The 23,535-nt window shown below is 45.3% G+C and overlaps 2 protein-coding genes across 20 annotated transcripts in view; one reads left to right on the plus strand and one right to left on the minus strand.

The window, feature by feature from the left end:
• The window catches only part of Prom1 (prominin 1), a 115,920-nt gene extending 98,786 nt beyond the window's left edge, over positions 1 to 17,134 (minus strand). For 3 of the 11 annotated variants that reach the window (XM_031342144.1, XM_031342142.1, XM_031342143.1), the window contains exon 1: positions 9,081 to 9,300. In XM_031342144.1, coding sequence (XP_031198004.1) covers positions 9,081 to 9,300 — 220 coding nt within the window. Of the gene's footprint in view, positions 1 to 9,080; positions 9,452 to 14,124; positions 14,586 to 16,258; positions 16,393 to 16,689; positions 16,805 to 16,977 lie in introns of those variants that run through there. The other 8 variants (XM_031342146.1, XM_031342145.1, XM_031342147.1 and 5 more) reach the window with 6 other exon arrangements.
• LOC116070692 overlaps positions 15,324 to 23,535 on the plus strand; it is a 64,808-nt gene continuing 56,596 nt past the window's right edge. The window contains exons 1-4 of one of the 9 annotated variants that reach the window (XR_004110513.1): positions 15,329 to 15,939; positions 18,366 to 18,439; positions 20,287 to 20,386; positions 20,866 to 20,969. Coding sequence is in view for 1 of the 9 variants with exons in the window: in XM_031342148.1 (XP_031198008.1) it covers positions 16,191 to 16,817 (627 nt within the window). In the remaining 8 variants the exon portion in view is untranslated. Of the gene's footprint in view, positions 15,940 to 16,023; positions 17,685 to 18,365; positions 18,440 to 19,907; positions 20,125 to 20,286; positions 20,387 to 20,865; positions 20,970 to 23,535 lie in introns of those variants that run through there. The other 8 variants (XR_004110512.1, XR_004110514.1, XM_031342148.1 and 5 more) reach the window with 8 other exon arrangements.

A 23,535-nucleotide genomic window follows, 5' to 3' on the forward strand; every position in this document is an offset into this window, starting at 1 on the left:
TTGGCAGTGCTATGAAGTTGGAGACACAGACACAGTAGGAGTGAGGTGCTTGCCATACCTTGGCACACCCATTGCCCATCTAAGCCAGCACACACACACATATGCACATGTGTGCAAGCTTATGTACAAGCAAACACACACACAAGCACATGCAAGCACAGAGAAGCACACGGGCACTCTCACATACACAAGCACACACACACGCACACACACACACACACACACACACAAGCTCATGCACACACACGAGCACACATGCATATATGTGAACACACAAGCACATGCCAACACACACGAATGCATACACACATACATAGGTGCATGTACACACAAGCACATATACCACACATATACACACACATAAATGGAAAATAAGATGCTCAGGAGTATTCTTTGGGCCATCAAAACAAGGCATATTGCAGCCCTGTCTCTTGGGCCTTTTGAAATTTACTTTCCTGTGTACCTAAAAGCTGCAACCCACTGCTTGGCTAGCTGCAGGACCTAGGCAATCCACTCAGTGCTCTGGCCTCAGCTTCTGTAGAATTAGGCACTAAGAGGACCTCACTCAGTCTGGCCAACTTGTCTAATCCTGTAAAGTTGCTGGGAAGAAAATAGAGGAGGAGGAGGTATAGGCTGCCCATCAAAAAGACTGACAGTAGAGAATGAGACAGTTTTGTTTTGTTTTTTGTTTTTTTGTTTTGTTTTTGTTTTGGGTTTTTTGTTTTGTTTTGGTTTTTTGCCTCTGTGACCTTTTTTTTGGCAAAGACCAGCACCAATGTGAGTCACATGATCCACAAGAGGACAATGACTTCTGTGAATTAGGTGAGAACTCTCTGGTGCTATCTATCATCTAATGGTACCTCGATGTTAGCTCAGGCATACCTGCTGGACTGTTCACAGGACCAGCAACTTTCCTGGAACTCCTCTCTCTGCTTCTGATGGTATGGTAACAAAGATAGCTGACAGTAGTCCCAGGCCCACTCAGCACCACCCTGGCCATGGTTACTGAGAGGGTCCAACGTTGACTGTCTTCCCTGGGGGTTGGGGGGTTAGAATTGGGGATGGAAGAAACGAGCTGCTGGGCTCTCTTCAGGAAGCTAACCTGAAGCCTGTAACATGGGAAAATAAATTCTATACAACCTAGACTGTGGGAGTTGAGAGTTGGGGCAAAAAGGCAGGACCAGGAGGAGGCAGGAGATGCTTAGGCCTCTGGTTCTGATGGGAGGCTGAGGGGATCTCCACAGCAAGGCCTCCTCATGCCTCACTGAGGGCCATGGCGCAACCCTCTGTCCTGATGTTCTCCTCTCGATAGCCTCGGCTGATAACTTTATTTAACCACAGGATAGAAGCATCTACACTTTAATATCCTGAGGAGATCCCAAACTCATGGGAACCCAGCCTCACTCACCCTCCTGCTACAGTTCTACCTCCTGGGCAATGCCATGCCCACACGCGCCAGATCCCACACGCCCCAGATCCCAGGGGCAAATGACATTAGTCTGGAAATACTTTTTGAAATAGGTCAACCATCCTAAAATCTAATTTAAGAATATGCTAAAGCAGGGTGAACAATTATTTTAGAATATTTCATAAAACTAAAAGCAGACATGCCCCCCCAGACCCCAACCCTTTGCTTGCTTTCTCAGAATGGCTCCAGATTTTACCTGAGAACAAATTCATGTTGTCACAGAAAATTGGAAAAGGCACTACGTAACACCTGTAGTGGACACTGGAATGCCTACATGTCACACGCAAAGGCTATCATTTTTCATATTGACTCGTGGTCATTTTATATTCTTTCATCTTTTTTTTCATTTGTTGTTATTGTTGTTTTGTTGTAATGCCTAACCCCTGGTTATTTTAAGAGCAACACGTTTTTAAAAAAGGAAAAAAGGGCCAGGCAGTGGTGACACACACGCCTTTAATCCCAGCACTTGGGAGGCAGAGGCAGGCAGATTTCTGAGTTCGAAGCCAGCCTGGTCTACAAAGTGAGCTCCAGGACAGCCAGGGCTACACAGAGAAACCCTGTCTTGAAAAACCAAAAAAAAAAAAAAAAAAAAAAAAAAAAAAAAAAGGAAAAGGAGGATACCCGCAGGAAACCAAGGTTTACTGGAGAAATAACTAGTCCCAGAAACAAAGGTCTCTCTCAGTCTGCTCCTTTTTAGCAACTTGAACATGTATGTGCTCTTTCTGACTCCGTTTCCCAACCTGCAAAGAGATATATGATCCACTCCACCTATGGCCATCACCTACCTCCAAAAATTGTGGAAGATTTCATTGAATTTATAGGTGGCAAAGCAAGCCTTATGGATTGATTACTGGGGTCATCAGTAAAGAACAAAGCAGAGGAAACCTAGGAGCCTGGAAGACCACTGAGAACAACACTCAGCCCTCGATCTGCTTTGCTTTCTGCTCTGATCTGCTCAGCGCCCACTCTGCTACTGGAAGGCCTGCCAACCAGACATGATTTAAGACACTGCGAACTCACAGAACTGCTTCCAACAGGGCAATTCTGTGTAGAGTGTTCTCAAGGGAGTAGCAGCAAGGATATTTTAATGATTCCCAGGGAGTCATCTTGTTCCATGTCCTCTCCCTACATCAACTTAAATTTGGCCAACTTTTCCTCTCAGATAATAAAATGAATAGTAACCACAATTATTGATTCTTCCTGGTGCCAATCAGCCCTGGTTTTAAACATAGGCTTTATACACAACATTTCACAAATGAAAAGTTCTAAAGTAGGTTGTAATTACAGTCAGATTCCACATACAAAAAACAAAGATCTGAAAGTCAACAACTTGGCCTTGATCATCCCTGCAGGACCTTGTAAAAAGCTAAGATAGAAGCATAGCCTTTGGACATATAATGGATGCTACACTCATTGCAAGCATTTCCCCCTACTTTCCCTTTGTGTGTGTGTGTGTGTGTGTGTGTGTGTGTGTGTGTGTGTGTAATTATATATTCATAATTATCCCTCCAGACCACTGTAGGAGCATCCACCTTCATGTGATCTACCTATCCAGAGCTAACCAGATTTTTTTTCCAAACCAAATTCTACTTAGACTCTGGCTCACAACACCTTTGGCTCTTGTTGACCTTAGCCAAAGTATTTCATGAAACACACCCCCCCCCTTGCTCCCAATTTATCCACTATAAATAAGAATGGTTTAAATAAGTGGTTTAAATAAGAATGGTCCCCATGAGCTCATATATTTGAATGCTTAGTCATCAGAGAGTGGCACTGCTTGAGAAGGATTAGGAGGTGTAACCTTGTTGGGATAGGTGTGGCCTTGTTGGAGGAAGTATGTCACTAGGGGTGGGCTTTGAAACTTCAAAAGTGCAAGCCAAGTCCAGGGGCTCTCTCTTCCTGCTGCCTGTGGATCTAGATATAGAACTCTCAGCTAATTCTCCAGCATCATGTCTGTCTTTGTGCCCCCTTGCTTCCTGCAATGATCATAATGGACTAAAGCTCTGAAACTGTAAGCCAGCCCCAATTAAATGCTTTCTTTTATAAAAGTTGCCTTGGTTATGGTGTCTCTTCATAGCAATAGAACACAGAATAGGACACCCACTGTCTTTGCTCCTCTCAAATTCATGAACCAAGCTTCAATATGTTGGTACTGGTAGATATGAACTTTGGGGAATAACTAGGTTTAGGTGAAGCACATATATAGTGTGTTCATGGTGAGATTTCTTCCTGGTAAAAGAAGCAGAAGAGAGGGTGTACTGGCTGGTTTTATGTGTCAACTTGACACAAGCTGGAGTTATCACAGAGAAAGGATCCTCCCTTGAGGGAATGCCTCAATGAGATCCAGCTGTAAGGCGTTTTCTCAATTAGTGATCAAGGGAGGAAGGCCTCTTGTGGGTGGTGCCATACCTGGCCTGCTAGTCTTGGGTTCTATAAGAAAGCAAGCTGAGCAAGGCAGGAGAAGCAAGCCAGTAAGGAACATCCCTCCATGGCCTCTGCATCAGATCCTGCTTCCTGGCCTGCTTGAGTTCCAGTCCTGACTTCTTTTGGTGATGAACAGCAATGTGGAAATGTAAGCTGAATAAATCCTTTCCTCCCCAACTTGCTTCTTGGTCATGATGTTTATGCAGGAATAGAAACCCTGACTAAGACCCAGGGAGATCACTGTGTGTCTGAATGTCTGTTTCTATCTCTGAGCATGCACCACTGAAAGAACATGCAAGAAAACAGCTGTTTACAACCAGGGTTGTAGGGCCTATCTGAGGCCAATTCTGCTTCCACCTTGATTTCAGACTCCCTAGCCTTTGGCACAGTGCCGTGCAAAGAGGCTCTCTTCTCAGTGAGCCTCAGGCTAGCATGCAGTCTTACAGTCTCAGGAACTCCAAGCCAGGAAGATATTCATGAGATATCCAGGTCAGGTTCCAGAACACACTCTACCATGGCTCAGTTACTCATAGTCTTGATCAATTCGTATTTCTTCTCTTTTGTCCAAGAAGTAAAACTATGTCCCAAGTCCCATTCTATCAAGGCCATTCCATCTCAGCCCTCTTCAGGATGTAACATGCGTTTTCTTGTAAGAACAAATCATCAATTCAGTAAACTATGTTGGTGGAACACAAGAGACATGGCAGGCAGAGAGAGCCCAGGCTCTGAGATCATTCCTTCCTTTGCCAATCCTCAGTCTATACTAAACTTTTCATTTAAGACCCTCTACTTTCAAGCAGAAGAACAGAGCCCATGGATAATTCCATCTGTCTTGGTTAGGGTTTTTTGTTTTGTTTTGTTTTTTCTTGAGACAGAGTTTCTCTGTGTAGCCCTGGCTGTCCTGGAACTCACTATGTAGACCAGGCTGGTCTGGAACTCAGAAATCTGCCTGCCTCTGCCTCCCAAGTGCTGGGATTAAAGGCGTGCGCCACCACTGCCCAGCTTGGGTTTCTAGTGCTGCAATGAAACACCATGACCCAAAGCAAGTTGTGGAGGAAAGGGTTTATTTGCCTTACCCTTGCACATCATCGTCCACCATGGAGGGAAGTCAGGGCAGAAATCCAAACAGGGCAGGAACTTGATGGCAGAAGCTGATGCAGAGGCCATGGATGGGGGCTGCTTACTGGCTTGCTCCTCATGGCTTGCTCAGCCTACTTTCTTATGGAACCCAAGACCACCAGCCCAGGGATGGTGACACTCACAAAAGGTTGGGCCCTCCCAATCAATCACTAATTAAGAAAATGCCTAGGGCTGGAGAGATGGCTCAGTGGTTAAGAGCACCATCTGCTCTTCCAAAGGTCCTGAGTTCAATTCCCAGCAACCATATGGTGGCTCACAACCATCTGTAATGGGATCTGATGCCCTCTTCTGGTGTATCTGAAGACAGTGACAGTGTACTCACACAAAATAAATAAATCTTTAAAAAAAAAGAAAAGAAAAAGAAAAAGGAAGAAAATGCCCTACAGCTGAATCGTACAAAGGCTATAATTTCCTCAACTGAGGTTCCCTACCTTCAGATAACTCTAGCTGTGTCAAGCTGACACAAAACTAGCCAGCACACTCTCTATCAACATACTATTCTTGTCTCAAATTTTCTGTTTGAGTTAATATTCTAAGGCTATTTCCCCATGATTTGGTACCTATGAAATGTAAGGGTCTCAGGTGACGTAGAGCATGTAGGGACAGGACACTTGAATACTAGTATAGATGTAACATAGTAATTGGGTAGAATGATGGAAAAGAAACTGGGGCGGGAGAAGAAAATCAAAATCCTAATATGTCGACTGAGGTTCTGAAGATACTCTAGTAATCTTCCCCTTCAGAGGAAAAAACTGTTCTGCTTTGGTCTGTGGCTGCAACTCAGGGTCATGTCTCACTTCGCTAGGATGAGCCCAGGCTACGAGACAGGCTAACACTCTACCAATGTTCATGTTTACACATTCTCCAGGCAGCTCTTTTCTAAGCTAACAATGTTTCTGATGGTGTTCAAACCCTTCAGATATATCTTCAGCTAGCTGCGTCACTGAAATGAAGGCTTGGAAAATGTATTGTTCTATAAAAGACTGGAGGGCTGGAGAGATGGCTCAGTGGTTAAGAGCACCAGCTGCTCTTCTAGAGGTCCTGAGTTCGACTCAAAGCAACAACTTGTTGGCTTACAGCTATCCATAATGAGATCTAATGCCCTCTTCTGGCATGCAGGTATACATGTAGTTAGAACACATTAAATAAATAAACAAACAAATAAATAAATAAATAAATTGAAAACAAAATAAAAAATAAAGTACAAACTGCTTTCCTATGAAATTCAGAGGGAGCTACAAAGAAGAGTGTATGGAAAGAGATTGAAGGATTTGCTAATTGTAGGATACGCCTTAAACTGAAACATGGACAGCTTCAGTTCTTCTGAAACAACTGAATTCTATCTTTGTACATATATTTCTTTAAAATGATAATTAGGGAACAGGGAGATGATGGTTCAGTTGGAAAATAGCTGCCCCACAAGCACGAGAACCTGAAGTTAGATTGCTAGCATCTATGAACATGACAGGTGTGGTAGCAGGCATGTTTATAACTGGTACAAAGAAATCAAAGAAGATAGCCAGCATGAGCATCTAGCTTTTACACACAGGCAGCTTCGCCCATATGCAAATGTGCGTACACATACCCTACAGACACACACACAAATACAAATTTTAAAATGATCAGAAGCCTGACAGTGGTGACACTCACCTTTAATCCCAGCACTCAGGAGGCAGAGGCAGGAGGATCTTTGTGAGTTTGAAGCCAGACTTATCTACAGAGCAAGATCCAGGACAGCCAAGGCTTCACAAAGAAACCCTGTCTCTAAAATAAAATAAAGCAACAATAAAAAAATGACTAGGAATGGGGCAGTGGTGGCACATGCCTTTAATCTCAGTACTTGGGAGGCAGAGAGGCAGGCAGATTTCTGAGTTCGAGGCCAGCCTGGTCTACAGAGTGAGTTCCAGGGCAGCCAGGGCTACACAGAGAAACTCTGTCTCCAAAAAAAAACAAAACAAAAAAATAAAATAAAATAAAACAAAGCAAAATGATTAGGAACAATAGTAGTTACCTGTTTCTATAGTAACATTCCTAGTAAGTCTATCAAAAAAACAAGACAGCTATTCCAAGCGGATAACATGGAATCAACACTAAAAACTAACACCTTCTGCTTTATCTTTTCATCATTTGGATGTCCAAATTTATTCTTCTAAGCAGTGACAGAAACAGTGTTTAATCCAAGATCATCTTCAGCAAACCAAAGGTCCAGGTTGACTAATTTCTTAGAAGTGAAATTTAAACAGAAACCTGATAGGAGTACTTAAGGCTGTTTCAGACTAATCTAAAACAGACAATAAAAATGTCAGTAAACATGCACTTTTAGTGAAACTATAAAAGTCGCTGTTCTCATTTTATTTCTGCTGCTGTGATAACACATCCTGACAAAAAGCATCATGGGGTGGGAAGGTTTTAGTTGGCTTGCAATTCCAGGTTATAGTCCAGCATTTGAGGTAAGTCAAGGCAGGATCCTAAGTACCCAGTCACATGACATCCACAGTCAAGAGCAGACCACATGAACACACACCCAGTTTGCTTACTGCTTCTCCCTTTCTTCCCCAGCCTCCAAGGCCATCTATCCACCTTCCACCTTTTTTGGGGGGAGGGGAGGCTTCCATCCCACCTCAATTGAAGCAGTCAAGACAACTTCCCCCACAGATATCCCCATGCCCACAGCCAACCTGATCTAGACAATTCCTCACTCTTGGTTGTGGCAAGTGCTACTTAAAACTTAACCAGTCAGGACTAGAAGGGTGTTCAAGAGCAGTGGCTGCTCTTGCAGAGAACCCAGGTTCAATTTCCGGCAACCACATGGTGGCTTACAACTGTCTGTAACTCCAGTTCCAGAGGATCTGGCACCTTCACACAGTAAACACATACACAGGAAAACCACCAAGACACACAAAATAAAAATATATAAATAAACTTACTAAAAACAATAACAACAACAACATAGCCCCATAATGTAAACAGTGAGGCTCAATAACCTGACACACGCACACATACCCCTCTTAAGACATTAGCCCAGTCAGGCGGTGGTGGCACACACCTTTAATTCCATCACTCAGAAGGCAGAGGCAAGCAGATTTCTGAGTTTGAGGTCAGCCTGGTCTACAGAGTGAGGTCCAGGACAGCCAGGGCTACACAGAGAAACCCTGTCTTGAAAACAAACAAACAAACAAACAAACAAAAAAAGACATTAGCCCAGACCATCTAAGTTCTCCTTGTTTTAATGTCTTCCATGTTCAACTTTTGGACTGCCACAATTGTATAACCAATGCCAGTATTCAAATCTCTGTAGTTGAAAGACAGGCTTAGAAGACGTGCAACTTAAGTTCATCGAAAATTCAGGCCACACCGCAGTATCTTCACCCCGGCCATTGTCCTCTTCCCAGGACTGCCCCAAGACACACACACACTGACACACACAAACACACCAGACGGCTTCCAGGTTAAAGAATTACAGACAGTGTCCAAGAAACATCAGCAGCGTGTACAGAGAATAAGAGCCCTGACCACAAAATGCCCTCTACCTGTAAATGTCCAACCGTCCCTTCCTCACACTAATCTCTTGGTACAGCTAATCGTGGAACCAAGTCTGGACATGCCTGTCCTTGCCCTAAGGAGTGGCAAAGATGCTTTTTCATCATGGGTGGAGAAGAGTTAAATTCTCAAGTGACACATAACCAACAGCTGCCTGGTGATCAGCAACCTCTCATTTCATGACTAGGCACTTGCATTTTTACCCCAGTTTTCACTTCGTGTGTGTACACGCACATGCACACAATTTGAAACAATGCGTTGCTCTAGGCAAAACAAAGCAAGATAAAATGGAAAAGCAACCAGGCAGAAAGATTCAATTTTGTTTCTCACTTGGCTTAAACAAACACACACACACATCTAAATTCTATATAATTTTTTTTTTTTTGCCCTTGTATAGTCAATGCTTCTGAACCTTATAGTGTAAAGTGCTGATTGTCTTCTGTATGGATGGCATGGTCATTAAGAAACCAAGAGAGGTAAATCAATCCTCCCCATGGTCAACACTCACCTAGAGGGAAGTCATTCGGCTGGACCACGTTGAGGAAGATGTGCACCATTTGGTAGAGAGGGCCAACAATCCCGGCATTGAAGGTATCTTGGGTCTCATATTCTGCGGTAGGCAATTCATAATTCAAAGCCCCAGGGGTGTTATCGAAGGCAGGCTGACCTCCTGAAGTGATCTCTCCACACAGCCCCAGTAACAGCAGGGCACTGAAGATGAGAGCCATAGTTGGCCTGATCTCCCAAGCATGAGGTACTTTCTGGAAGCTCAAGGGAGACGGGTCTTTCCTGGACCTGTGAAGACTTCTGCCTCCTGGCTGGTAACAAGGGGAACAGAAGAATGGTCTCCAAGGAGGTCATTCACTCAAAGTACCATCCCTGGAAGGGAGAGAAAGAACACGGGTTACTCAGAGACAACTAGTAACCCCAGGAGCCAACCCCAGAGGAAGGGACATGGTTTAGAATTAAATACTTAGGCCTAATGTAGTGGAAAGCAAGCACACAGCCTGCTCCAGAGCTATAGGTAGGGACTGGAAGGAGGCTCCTTCCTCCAAGATAGGTTGATTCGGAAGACAGTCCTTTCCAGGGTCGAGAAACACCAGGCACAGTTCAGGAAGCTGTTTATTCTTGGAAACAGATGTTCATCAAACACTCACTGTATTCCAGGTACATCCTACATACTTCTAAGGCATAATCCCACTTTATAGATGATGGAACATATGCAGAAGGGATTTTAGTAACCTGCATGAGTTACCAGGCAGTCACAATATGGCCAGAATTCAATTCAGTATTATCCCTTAGAGTCCAAGCTCTGACCAGCACAGCAGGGCTGTGAGGCTCCAGCTCATCCTCCCAAGCTCCCATGGAATAGTGCTTAGCTTTTTAAGTTTCTGCTGCTCTTCTTACTCCGAAGGTACTGCTTCCTTACGTCCTGTTTGCAAACAGATCACATTCCAGGCATCCATCATTCCACCTAAACTAAGCCCGAAGGAGAGAAATTGAAATCTGCTTTTCTAATAAGCTCATGAGGTCATCTATCCTATGGGACACTTCTATTCCAAGTCACAGTCTCCAATGGTTAGGCATCAAGGAACTGAGAGCAGGGCCAAAGGAGGCTTCCTGTCTACCCTTGAAGAGATGGTAAGAAACAAGAATCCTAACGATGGTCACCACTGCCACATCTGGGTAGGGAGTGGGGAGGGGGATGGCAGTGATGAGAGCAACATGGGTTCTTTCTATTCTAACAGAAGGCTTCTCTACTCAGCAAGTATATGAAAGAATACCATTTCTCAATGATAAGCAAATCAGCCAGCAACCTAGATGTACTAGATCTAGCATGCACAGCCCACCAGTGTCTCCTGAGGAGACATCACTGCAGCCTTGGTTCTAAACACACAACACAAACACACAACCTAGATATACTAGATCTAGCATACACAGCCCACCAGTGTCTCCTGAGGAAACATCACTGCAGCCTTGGTTCTAAACACACAACACAAACACACAACCTAGATGTACTAGATCTAGCATGCACAGCCCACCAGTGTCTCCTGAGGAGACATCACTGCAGTCTTGGTTCTAAACACACAACACAAACACACAACCTAGATGTACTAGATCTAGCATGCACAGCCCACCAGTGTCTCCTGAGATGTCACTGCAGCCTTGGTTTTGAACACACAACACACAACACACAAGCTTTGCTCTGTACACACCTTTCCCTCATGCCACAAAACACTGCCAGAATTGCCTTAGTTCAGATTCCAGACTGCTGCACCTTCTGGAGTGGCATGTTTTTACTAACACACAAAGAGTTCTGTTCTCATAGAAACATGATGGTTTAATTACAGAAAACAAGGAACCTTGAGATTTTCCTTACCCTCATTCCTCAGCATGTTTCACATTAGTGTATCTTTGGGTTGTACTGTGTTAAGCAAACAAACAACCATGCTCACCTTATTGGCATGCAAATTTGCTTTAAGTAAATGGTAAATTGTATAGATGCTAAAATTTGTTTTAAAATAAAGTTATCATCTATTATCAGTAAGCATTTTATATATGTGTGCCTAGATTTCCAGATTTGCATTAAAAAGTTCTTGGGTAAAGGAATCGAAGAGCCTTGGTCTAGCAGACGGGCTTCCATGCTTTGTGCTAGATAGATACTAACTTTCAGGTAAGTACAAAGTTCACTGGGAAGGGGACATGGGGACAATCAAGAACTGCCTTTATCCTAAGTGAGATCCTGCAGAGAGAAGCTCAAGGAGAGCATAAAACACAGGACAAGATGCACTATCAAAGTTTAAAGCAAGTGCACATTAAAACTAGCCAAGAGGTAGGCAGGCTTTCTTGAGCAGTCTGGATGAAGAGGTGAATGGCGTCTAATCCCTTCAGACATTGTTTTCTTTTGTAGCTCCCATCTTGCTCCGATTACCTCTGTACAGAGTTACAATAGAATGTCTCTGAAGTCTTTCTCCAGCAAATCACTGGCTGCCTTCGATCTCTGGGTCGCTCCCAGGATCAAGCTCTGACACAGCCAGTGTGCCCTGTGACCCTGATGATGACTCCCCAGGTTCCCTCTGCTCTCCCCCGACAACACACACACACATACACACACCACATACATAATACACATACATACAGAAGACACATGCACAAACCACACACATATATAACATATACAAGACACACATGCAAACATATCACATACACAAACCGCACACACAACACACACCCAAACACACCACATACACAACACACACATACATACAAACACATCACATACACAAGCCACACACATACACAACACACTCAACAAACACAGTTACAACACACACACACACACACACACACACGCACGTACACACATACACGTACACCCCTACCTCAGCCAGTTCTTTGCTTAAGGGCCTCAGAGCTGGACGGATTAAAGGCTCAGGAACTGAGGAAGGCACATTTCCTGGTAATGAGAGCAAGCCCCAGACACAGATAGAATCTCCCCTAGCCTATGAGTGTAAGCAGGCTTCAAAGCTCAAGCTCCTTTTACGGAGCTTGGAGATCCCAAGCGAGGAATGAAGCAAGGAAATCCCAAAGAAACACCTCTATTCACCAGGACAGAGGCGGAGGTGCCCATTGCTTCAGAGGCCAGGCGGGATTCAAACACATACATTTCACTTCAGCCCCCTGCAAAAAAGCTCAGAAACATCAAAGTCCCAAGAGTTATGAAGCAGGCGCTTAATGAAACTCAAGCCAAAAAGAAAGATCTTCATCTCAACTTTAGTGGATATGAAAACCCCAGACAGCGGTGGATCTCTGGGTTCCAGGCCAGCGAGGTCTACAGAGCTGCTTTCAGGACATTCGGGTCTACACAGAGGAACCTTGTCTCAAAAAACCAGCAAAAACAACAACCTAAGAATAGAAAGCATTTAGTTTAGGACCCAGGTGGTAAGAGCCACAGCTAGGAGCAGCCTGAAGAGCACAGAATGTGCTCCATCTCCTTAAAACAGTCTTGGGGCTAGAGCGATGGACCAACCCTTAAGAATGCTTGTTTTACTTCTTGTTCTTGCAGAGGACCTGGGTTCAGTTTCCAGCAGCCGCACAGCAGCTCACAACCACTCAATACCCCAGATCCAGGTGATCCAGTGTCTTTTGGCCACCATAGGCAACAGGCACATATATGGTGTATATTCTCAGATGCAGGCAAAACATTCATACACATGAAATATTTTTATTTCTTTAAAAAACAAAACAAACAAAAACAAACAAACAAACAAACAAAAAACGATTGGCCGGGCAGTGGTGGCACATGCCTTCAATCCCAGCACTTCAATCCTCCCTCTTGGGAGGCAGAGGCAGGCGGATTTCTGAGTTCGAAGCCAGCCTGGTCTACAGAGTGAGTTCCAGGCCTGTCTCCAAAAACCAAAAATAAAAAAAAAATAAAAAAATAAAAAATAAATAAGTTGACTTAAAATACGATAACCAACTAACTACTGGGATGGGGTTCATTAAACTGCACTTTAAATCTTACTTATTGCAGGGCAGGGTGTTGTGCACTGTGGTACCTAAGTCAGAGGACAATTTTCAGAAGTTTCTGGGGCTGGTGATCTCCTAATGTGGGTTCTGGAATTGAACTCATAGCTTTGACAGTAATTTGGTTTTTTCCCCCATTGAGCCACCTAGTCAGCCATAATTTCATTTAACCAGTATCCCTGAAGGTAGCAAAAGGCTGAACCAACACTATTCTTTTTTTTTTTTTTTAAGATTTATTTATTATTATAGCTAAGTACACTGTTGCAGTCTTCAGACGCACCAGAAGAGGGTGTCAGATCTCATTATGGGTGGTTGTGAGCCACCATGTAGTTGCTGGGATTTGAACTCAGGACCTCTGGAAGAGCAGTCAGTGCTTTTAACCGCTGAGCTATCTCTCCGGTCCCAACCCTATTCATAGAACACCTTTCTGCCCCATAACTGTCACTTTCCAATGACAAGGCAGGTTTCCTGGCTACAGCTTCAGTACAACAGACCAAGCTACCGACACCCTGTTCCTGGTACTTTGACCTGACCTGTCCCAGATGCAGTGTGAAGTGCTAGGGATACTGACTCGTCCGGGGGTACACAGGAGCTACCCAATACAGGACGGCTGAAGTAAAATGGGGACGAGGCTGGCATGAAGTTATCACCTTTCCTTCTAAAGCCGAGCCAAGTGTCCTCCTGTTGGCAGCCTTACACTCCTGGGAAGGATAGATCCCAGTCTACCTCCAGGATTGCTATGCCTGCTTTCTCAAATCAGGCAGCAGGCCATCTCTTCAGTGTCACCCAAGGCAGGACTACAGATCCACCCTTCAGGGTAGGAGCGTGTCTCCTGAGACCCTCACCACTGCAAGCCTTGGAAGCCACTTCCTCCAGGTCTATCCCCTTAAATGGGACATGCTTGGCAAAGTCCACCTGGCCGTTTCTCTTGTTTACCTGGGCACATTATTGGTTTCCATTCTAAATACACTCTATTCAAACAGGAAAAGAAGCCCACTAGAGTTAGTTTTAAACAAATATCTCACATGATTCTGAGACTGAAGTCCGGTGAGTTACATATCTGCAGACACTGGTTTTAAAAGAAAACGGGGTGACCCATTAGCTTCATTTTCTTCATTTTCTTCTTTTGATGGGAAGTGCTCACTCTTTATTTTACATGGGTCCCCATGGTGGACATGGGTTTCTGTCTTCTGGGGTGCTGCTTTGGAGATGAGGGGGTACTTGACTTCAGAGCCCACCTTTGTGAGTCCCGTGGGGAACAACCCTACCTCTCACTGTGAGGTCAGCTGGAGTGCCCAAATAGGTCCTTGGGGGAGAGCCAGTCTAGGGTGGTCTGAAACGTATACTGAAGCTGAGTGTTCTATTTCATTCTAGAAAGACAGTGGCAATACAGCAGCCATATCCAAGATCTGCCACATCCACCCTAGTTACTCATCAGTCAGGGGGCCTGTCAACCTGTCTTGTGTTAATAAGACTGGCTATCCAACTTTCCTGCCACTTCCTCTGAGTCACGGTCCCCTTAAATGCCAGGTGGTGGTCCTTGACAACCGACAAAACCTGTTTCTCTCCCCTATTGTAAACAAAATCAACCCTACTTAAAGCATTGTTATTTTCTTGTATTAAAGATTTGTTTTATTTTATTCTATTTTATGTGTATCGGTACTTTGCCTTCCTGGGACTATGTGTGCTCCATGCATCTGTTGCCATGGATTTCCCTGAGACCGGAGTTACACACAGTTGTGAGCTGCCATGTGGATGCTAGGAGTTGAACCTAGGTCCTCTAGCCGGGTAGCTAGTGCTCACAACAGCTGAGCCTTTTCTGCAGCTCCTAGTGTTGCCAATCCGTCTTTTGATCTGTTTGTTTACTTCACTGAACTATAACACAGAGAAACAAACAGTTCACCATAAAAACCATAAGGAAGTCCATAAAAAAATTTATGGAACACTTATGAAGAAAAAGAAAGTAAAATACCTTGCTAAATAGCAAAAAATCCTGTTTCAAACAGGACCAGGTCTCTGGACCTGTGACAGTGACAGTTGCTTCATTCTGTGAAGTGGGTTTTGCACGGGGTTGGTGGGTTAGCATGCTAACAGGTAAATAACAGGCGCAGTGTGTTCATAAAGTTCAGAGGCTCCAGACGAACCACTGTGAACCTCTTAGGCTCAGGCAGACAGATGCCAGCTCCGCGATACTTCAAAGAGGTAAATTCATAAATGAATGAGAAAAGCAAGTAGTCAGCCAAGCCGAACCATATGAATTTGTCAATATTCAATTGGTCAATCACAAAAAAAAAAGTTTTGATATGGCTCAATGCAAATTCATTGTTCAAGTTGTTTGGGTCTCTAGTGAGTTAGGGTGGAGGGGCCTGCAAAGGACTTTAATCTTTCGCTCGCTTAACAAAGGCCAGCAACCATCCACAAGAAGCCCAGGAAACCATTCTCCTCCAGGGCATGAGAAAAGTCCACAACTGAACAAGAGAGCAACAGAGCGAGCTCCCGGAGTAAGCAGGAGCTGCCGGAAGCACGAGTACCTTACTCCGCTGCCTTTCTCTACAAGCCGCCACCAAACCCGGTGCCCTCCCGCCCTCGTTTCCCCCTACTTCTCAGGGGCCTTTCCCGGGCTGTGGAACACAAAAGAACCGACTGCGAGGCGGCGCGCGAAGCTGGGAGCCTCCAGGAATCCGCCGTCGCCTGGGGGAGGGGATCGTCGCTGAGTCCCGCCCGTCCCCACCGAGTCCCCACCGAGTCCTCTTTGAGGGCTGGTTGAGGACTTGGACTTCTCCGACCCATTCTCGGAAACTCAGCCTGAGCCCCGACCCTCCAGCAGCCACGAAGCTCTGGTCAGTCCACATTCCTTCTTTGTTGTCCCTAGTCCCTGTGTTTTGTCAAGGTATGCCCTGAGCGCCCCTGGTCTCCAACTCTAGGAAAGCCAAAAAGTCTCGGCGCTATTTGACCCCGAGGGCTGATTGGAGCCAGGACTTCCAGCCCCAGTGCGTGCGCTTGGCAACGGCCACGGGAGGCGGTTTGCTCTTGCACCCGCATCGTCCTCCCGCTCCGGCCAGTAGCACGGTGCGCTGCACATAGGTAGCAGATGGTGGCTGGTGGCCGGGAGTCCCGCGTCCCCCACCCCCACCCGGCCTTTCTTGGAGCTTTCCTTACCGCAGAAGAGTTCTCAAGACCCGGACCGAACGACCTCTCTTCGCCCTGCCTGAAAGCGAGCCGGTGGCCTGAAAGTCTCACCACCTCCTGCTCGCGTCTCAGGAACCCAGCGACCTCCACCCCTCCACAGGATGGAAGGAGCACCCGAGCGGAGCAAAGTGGCGAGGAGCGGAGCGGGTCACCGCCGCGGGGGGTGGGGGGGAAGTTTGCACGCTCTAACCAGTCCTCCAGACCCTGGGATCGCCCAGTGGCTGGGACCCGCACCGCCCTTCAGCCCCTCCAGCTCCGGGAAGGCAATCTAGGTTCCCGCCACCTGCTGTGGAGCCAGAGGGAGACACTGGTCGACCTTTTCCACTCCCCATCCTGCCCTGGGTGTTCTAGAAGAGGGGGAGCTCAGCCCCCGCGCTGGGTCGGCACCCGGCGCAACTCACCTCTCCCGTCCAGCTCCGGCCCTGGTGTAGGAACCCTTCAGCCCCTCGCCGCCAGGCTGGGATCCCTCCACTTAATTCATGAATTATTTAAAGTCCAGCCCCAAGGCACCACAGGGGTGATTGGGTGAGAGTCCGTCCCACTGCTCCGCCCCGGGTTAGCTAAGGGTGCCTGAGGCAGGACTTCTGGACCCCAGGACTCTGAGAACCTGTTGCATCCTCTAAGGTCTCTGGCAGAGGTTCGGGGATGCAGCTAAAGGAATACACCGACTCCTTCAGAAATATACTTACTGGGGGCTGAGCTTGAGGCCAAGTGCCGGGGTCTCCACAAGGCTCAGTAATTTAAAGAGCAGGAGCCTAGGGCGCGCTCTGATTGGACGTTCTGAGCGGCTAGGCTACAACGCCCTAGGGACACCCACGGGACAGAGCATTTATTTCCTGCTGAAATCCCTGCTCAATCCTAGAACACCCTTCTCTGTCACCTAATCCTAAATCGCTCCTTGAAAGGCCGCTAGCTCCTAAAATCCCTAATCTCCACATGCTCTTTACTGGCTCTTTAGACAGTGTACCGGTACCCAGTGCATTTTATTAAAAACAACTTAAATAAATAAATAAATAAATAAATAAATAAACCTAAGGGGAGGAGGATAAACAAATTAGGGGCTGGAGTGTATTCCTGTGCTATCAGGAACGGAGACTACAATTGGCGGTTTTGATCCACTCACATTCTTGGTCAACCAAAGGTGGATAGAGAATAGACTGGGGAAGAATATCACCGTTAGGACATTTTTACCACCAAAAGAATGCGTGTTAATTGTATGTGGGTGGTTAGGTGGATAGACGGATAGATGAAAGATATTGGAAGTACGGGTATATGGACATATGATCTTTTAAAAATATTTTACGTGTATGAATGTATGTGTAACACATGACCGTGGAGTTGATTAAAAGAAGGTGTTGGCTTCCCTATAACTGGGGTTACCAGCGGTTGTGAACTACCATATGGGCTAGGTGCAGTGAAATGAACCCTGCACATACTCTGCTAGGAGGGAGTCCCTCTGCAAAAACAACCAATGCTTTTAACCACTCACCAATCTCTCCAGCCCTGACAACTGAACTTTTGTTTAGTAATTCTCTCACTACAAATATAGCATACACCAAGGATGGGCAGGGGAAGGTGGAATTGACCTTGAATGCTCACATAGCCAAGGTCTAGAAAGAGTTCATTCAGAAAGAACCCCTGAAAAACCATGCCAAACTGTAGCAGGCAATGTTGGGGTCTAGACCAGTGATGTCTAAGATGGCCAGGTATGCCCTTTGCAGTCTCTTGTGATCCAAGGCTCCACCAGTCTCCGGCTCAGAGGCACACAGACCACTGAGGATGGGGTTAGGCTAAGCTAACTTGAGTTCTCTCTCCTAAGAGCTCCTAGCTGGGCCTGAGCTGCCTATTTTACCAGCACAGGCACTGATGGCCTTATCACTCGGAATCTAGCTTCTGTGTCTGCTAACCATCACAGAGCTGACTGACTACTGCTACTTCTCCTCATGCCCTGTCACACCCACAAAGTTAGGGCAGTGGTATGGTAAGGCTCTAAGCCATGTGTTCTAGATGGACTTTTCTATAAACTTACCAACAAGAGCTTTCTAACATCTTATTAATGATTAACTATATGATGCAGACTTCCCAGATGCCACATAGTTACCGAAGCCCCAAAGTTGGACCCAGCTCTGGCCTCTAGAACCCAGAGAATAGGTGAGATCATCTCTGACCAGTGTCACATTGAATTGAAATGGATGTCCATTGCTGTGTGATTTTTCCCCCCTGTGGAGATGTGAGCAAGTGGCTATTCAAACAGGGCATTCATTGACACTAAAGACGCATCTTTCTAAATCTAGCTTGATGAACTGACTAGTTTGGGGGGATTATTTATAGGAATGTGAGTAAGAGGCTTCTTCCAGGAGTATGGGTAACACAGAGGTGGCTTCATCAATGGAAAAGCCCATCCCTGCATGGGTGACAGTTCATGAAAGAGCTACCTTGTACCTGGGTGGCGGTACAAGCCTTTAGTCCCAGCACTTGAGAGGCAGAGGCAGGAAGATCTCTTGAGTTTGAGACCAGCCTGGTCTACAGAGTGAGTTTCTGGACAGCCAGGACTACACAGAGAAGTTGTCTGGAAAAAACAAAAACAATAAAAGAGACATTGCTAGAGCTCAATGCACAGCTTGCAAGCAGCTCCACAGAAGGATGGAGCAATTGTGTAATGCTACCCTGAGGCCTTGTGAGTCTTGCAATTTTCTGAGCTTTGCTGAGCCTCCTGTTCCTTGGTTTTCTGAATCTTACCAACCTCCCTCCTCCCCGCAGGAAGGGCTGGTTCAAGCCAGAGGAAGTGGCTACACAACCATTTGCCTTCTCATCGCTTAGGACACAGTGTTCCAACCGTTCCTTAAATTTTCATATTCTAGCCTAACCCCTATTCTGCCTGAACCATTTTCTATGTTTAACATGAGCAAATGAATAAGCACAAAACCCAATGGTAAGATATATCCTGGGTACTCTTAAGCCAAAGAGACAGCTCAGCAGTTACAATCTCCTACTGCTTGCTTTTGGACACAAATTTAGTTCTCAGTACCATGTGGGTGCCTGTATCCCCAGCTCTAGGTCTCTTATACTGCCACCTTCTGGTCTCCTCTGGTAACTGCACTCAAGTGCACAAACACACTGATCTACATAATTTAAAATAAAAATTTTAAATGTAACAAGGGTTATATAGTTTTATAAATGAAGCATTGAGTAATGGGGATATGATAGCTTAGTAGAAGAGCATGTGCTTAGCACGTCTGAGGCTCAGGTTCTAGTACCATATGAAGAGAGGAGGCAGCACGCAAACACAGTGGTATATGCCCATAATTCCAGAACTAGAAAGGTCAGGGTATTCAAGGCCAACATGAACTACAAAAGCAAGAAAGTCTTATTTAGCTATTTCTAGAACGCATTAAAAAAAATCAATATTCAGTAGTCTTCTTCTTGGTTTTAGATAATTATAATCACTAAAACTAAAACAAAGCATGCTTGCGAGTAATTGTTCTGGTTAACCTGACCATGTCTACCATGAATGAGGGTGTTCTGAAAGGAACAATGTCACTTTACACATTCCGTAGGCAGTGTATCTTCAAAGAAGGCTAGTGGTCTCCATGGTGAAGCTGACAATGGGGCCTAGCAGAGGCTGGAGCAGCTCAGCCTGGAATCTTTTGCTCTCTGTACCCCGGAGCTTGCTTTTTTCACTTACTTGGGATTTAAGAGGGGTGCTAATTCTGAAGTGCCTTGGATCAACTATTTTGAGCCTATCCTGGGGATAAAGGACTACCTGATCATCTAGATTTCAAAGCAGTCGTGGGACATGATCCTCGGATGAAAGGAAGCTGTAGGGCATAGGACTGGTACAGAGTGGAACTGTTAGGGACATGTGTGATTGACTATCGCAAAACGAATATTTTTAATAGTTAAAATGGTGTTTTGAGTGATTTAAGACGTGGCATATCTTATGATTAAGAAAAATTTACATCTCAATATTCCTATTAAGACTAAAACTTGTGTAACAGGGAGCCAGGGAGAGAGGAAGACGGAAGTGATTAGAGAAGAAAAAAAAAGACAGAGGGAGAGTGGACCAGTGAATAGCTTCAAGCAAGCCAACATTTTCCTGTAAATATTTTACAGCACGATTTCCTGTTCCTCTTGATTTTCTCTGCCTTACCTCTGGGCTAGGCTGCCAAAAATAACATGACTGGCTTAATAACCAAAGGGCAATAAAACATTCGCCCTGTACTTCAAGTGTGTGATCTGTGTCTGATCCGCCAGGCCACAGCCTGACTCAAGGGCAGAGGTAGAAAGCTCCCACATAGTGAGAGCGAAGCAGACTAAGGAGCCAAACAGAGCAAAGCAAAGACTGCGGGGTCCGCACTTAAAGCTTCGGAGAGGGTGGGAAACTCAGCCAGTGGTTCCTTGGGAGTGGTAGGGTACCCCTGCGCTTTGTGCTCGGGAGCCTACCCTCCAGTCAGTAACTGCTTCAAATAAATCTCTGATCCTTACAGACCGTTCTTATCTCCCGTGATAGTAACATGCTCTAAAACAAATAGGTGAATTCATCATTAATAACCAATTAATGTACCTTTAATATCCAGAGAAGACAATGGGAGCATCAGAAAACCCGAGTTATTCGGCATGAGGGCATCCTGACTGCCACCGTTCTTCACTTGGCACAGAAGTACAGAATTGGCTACAGGAGGTAAGCACAAGGCCATCATTCAGTTCAAAAGCTGTCAACTGTCATAATCCACTCAAGGGGCAGCCGGGAACTCAACCTGTGCTGAGCAATGTGTTTCCCCTTCCTTTAATGACTTCCCAATTTGTGTTCCTTCTCATCAGCTGAAAGTTGACAAGCTTTTCATCTAAAAAAAAAAAAAAAAAAAAAAAAAAAAAAAAAAGGCTTCAGATTCCCAATTACCCAGACAAATGTCATTCAAGTCACTCTTTGAACTAGTCCAGTTAGAGCCTCATGGTGGCTACCTCATCGATGCATGAGCCGAGCAAATGCTTTGCTTTCATATTCACTGTGTATTTGCACAGGAGTCGTGTTTTTTAAGTCCTTGCAAATTAGAATTTAGAAGCCCTAATGGGCCTCATTATCATGGGGAGACAAACAGCAAAGCTTTACATACTATACCACTGATTTTTTTTCTTTTTAATTAAAATTAGATCATGTGCAGGAAAATTGAACTCCATGGTTACTGCTAAACAAACTTTAAAGAGCCTCTAACACAGACCTGGGATTAGAGTAGCTGTCTCTTTGCTGGTGCATAATTGCTGCATATACACCCCAAAGGTGCAGGGCATATATCCTTCTAAATCTCCCCCACGACAACCCCATTCAGGACAGTCTTTCCCTCAAAGTCCCAAGCAGCTGCTGGAAACACAGGGAAACAGAAGAGGAGCTAGCTACCAATGCACTCCCTTTGACTACTGAGGACACAAAATGATTTCTCGTTTTTAATTAGCAAGCATGAAGAATGCTTTCTGCTTTGTTTCGCTTTGTTTGAGGGGCTACAGATTAAACCCAGGACCTCGTCATGTTAAACTACATCCCCAGGGAAAACATGTGGTGTATGTTGGTCGGATTTTTGTCAACTTGACCCAAGCTAGAGCCATCTAAGGAGAAGGTACTCCCGTTGAGAAAGTGCACCCATCAAAATGGCCTACAGGCAAGCCTGTGGTGCATTTTACTTGATCAATGATTGATGTGAAAGGGCCTAGCCCACTGTGGGTGGTATCACCCTTAAGCAGGTGGTCCTGATATATCTAAGAAAGCAAACTGAACAAATCATCAGGGTGAGCAAGCCAGTAGACAGCACTCCTCCATGGCTTCTGCTTCAGTTTCTGTCTCAAGGTTTCTGCCTTGAATCCTTGCCTTGACTTCACACAGTGATGACCTATTACTTGGAAGTGTAAGATGACTTAAAAACCTTTTGTTCCCCTAAGTGCTTTTGCTCATGATGTTTATCACAGCAACAGAATGCAAACTAATATCTTAAAGCAAACTGGTTCTTAAAGACCCAGTATCCATTCTCACTCAGCATGTGAATAGATGGGCCTTAACCCTGAAGACCAGAGAACATCAAAACCAGTTTGCTGAGGGAAATATTTGTAGAAATTATGCCTGGAAATGGTTACAGTGGGTAGATGGTCTAACATTTTTCAGTGACAGGGATGAAAGAGAGCAGTCTCTAAAACTGTTTACATAATGGGTGAGCAAAAATACAAGATGAGAAAATAAAGTCTAGATTCATAGTGTTTTGATGTTTTCTTTGTTTTTTAACCTCGGTATCTTAGTTCAGGAGGTTGGAAACCTCTTCTCGTTCTAGGAGAGAGTTGCTCTGTACATGCAGGTATAGTTAATGATATCCCAAGTGTCAGCTCCATCAGATATAAATGGTAAACTCTACCCAAGTTGTGACAACCCCAAATGTTCAAACTCTAGAGTCTGGTTTCTTTTAAAGTCCTAGGGCTGCAAAGATGGCTCTTCCAGAGGACCTGAATGAAGTGGAAGTTTCTGGTTTCTTTGGAAAGTCAGTTGTGTTAGATGGTGTTTTGCTGGGGCACACATGTGAACGAGTGTTTTCCTAAATCAGACACAGGTGAAAGGATGTTTCACTAAGGCAAACATGTCAAAGGACGCAGGATGTTAAGAAGGACCCAACAGACAGTGGATAACACCGAATGGTATTGGTATGCCTTTCCATTGTTTATTGGTCATTGTCAGGACTCCATAGAGAGAAACACACTAAAATACTTCTGGTGGTGTGCTGGTGGCTTCTTGCCACTTCCACAGACTTGGACTGATTGGCAGAGTGATGTCAGCTGACTTTTGTGGAGTTTTACTAAGACCGACTCATGTACTGAGGCAAGACCCGTGGTGAGACAAGACCCTTGGAGGACATGTGATGTTTGGAGGGAGTATAACTAGGACTCAATAGACTGTGAGAGGGGCTTGTTTGTAGAGCTAGCTGTGCAAGGCTTCTTGGTCGCATGTCTTTGCTGATCTTTGCTTCGTTGAGAGAGAAAGGCACAGCAAAGAACTTCTCCTGGTGTCCGTGGTGGGGCTGGTCCCTCCTGCTGACTTGTCCTGATTCGTGATTCTCCTGGTGTCCGTGGTGGGGCTGGTCCCTCCTGCTGACTTGTCCTGATTCGTGATTCTCCTGGTGTCTGTGGTGGGGCTGGTCCCTCCTGCTGACTTGTCCTGATTCCTGATTCTCCTGGTGTCCGTGGTGGTGCTGGTCCCTCCTGCTGACTTGTCC

The sequence above is a fragment of the Mastomys coucha genome, unplaced genomic scaffold, assembly GCF_008632895.1.
Source record: "Mastomys coucha isolate ucsf_1 unplaced genomic scaffold, UCSF_Mcou_1 pScaffold22, whole genome shotgun sequence".
NCBI classification, from domain to species: domain Eukaryota; kingdom Metazoa; phylum Chordata; class Mammalia; order Rodentia; family Muridae; genus Mastomys; species Mastomys coucha.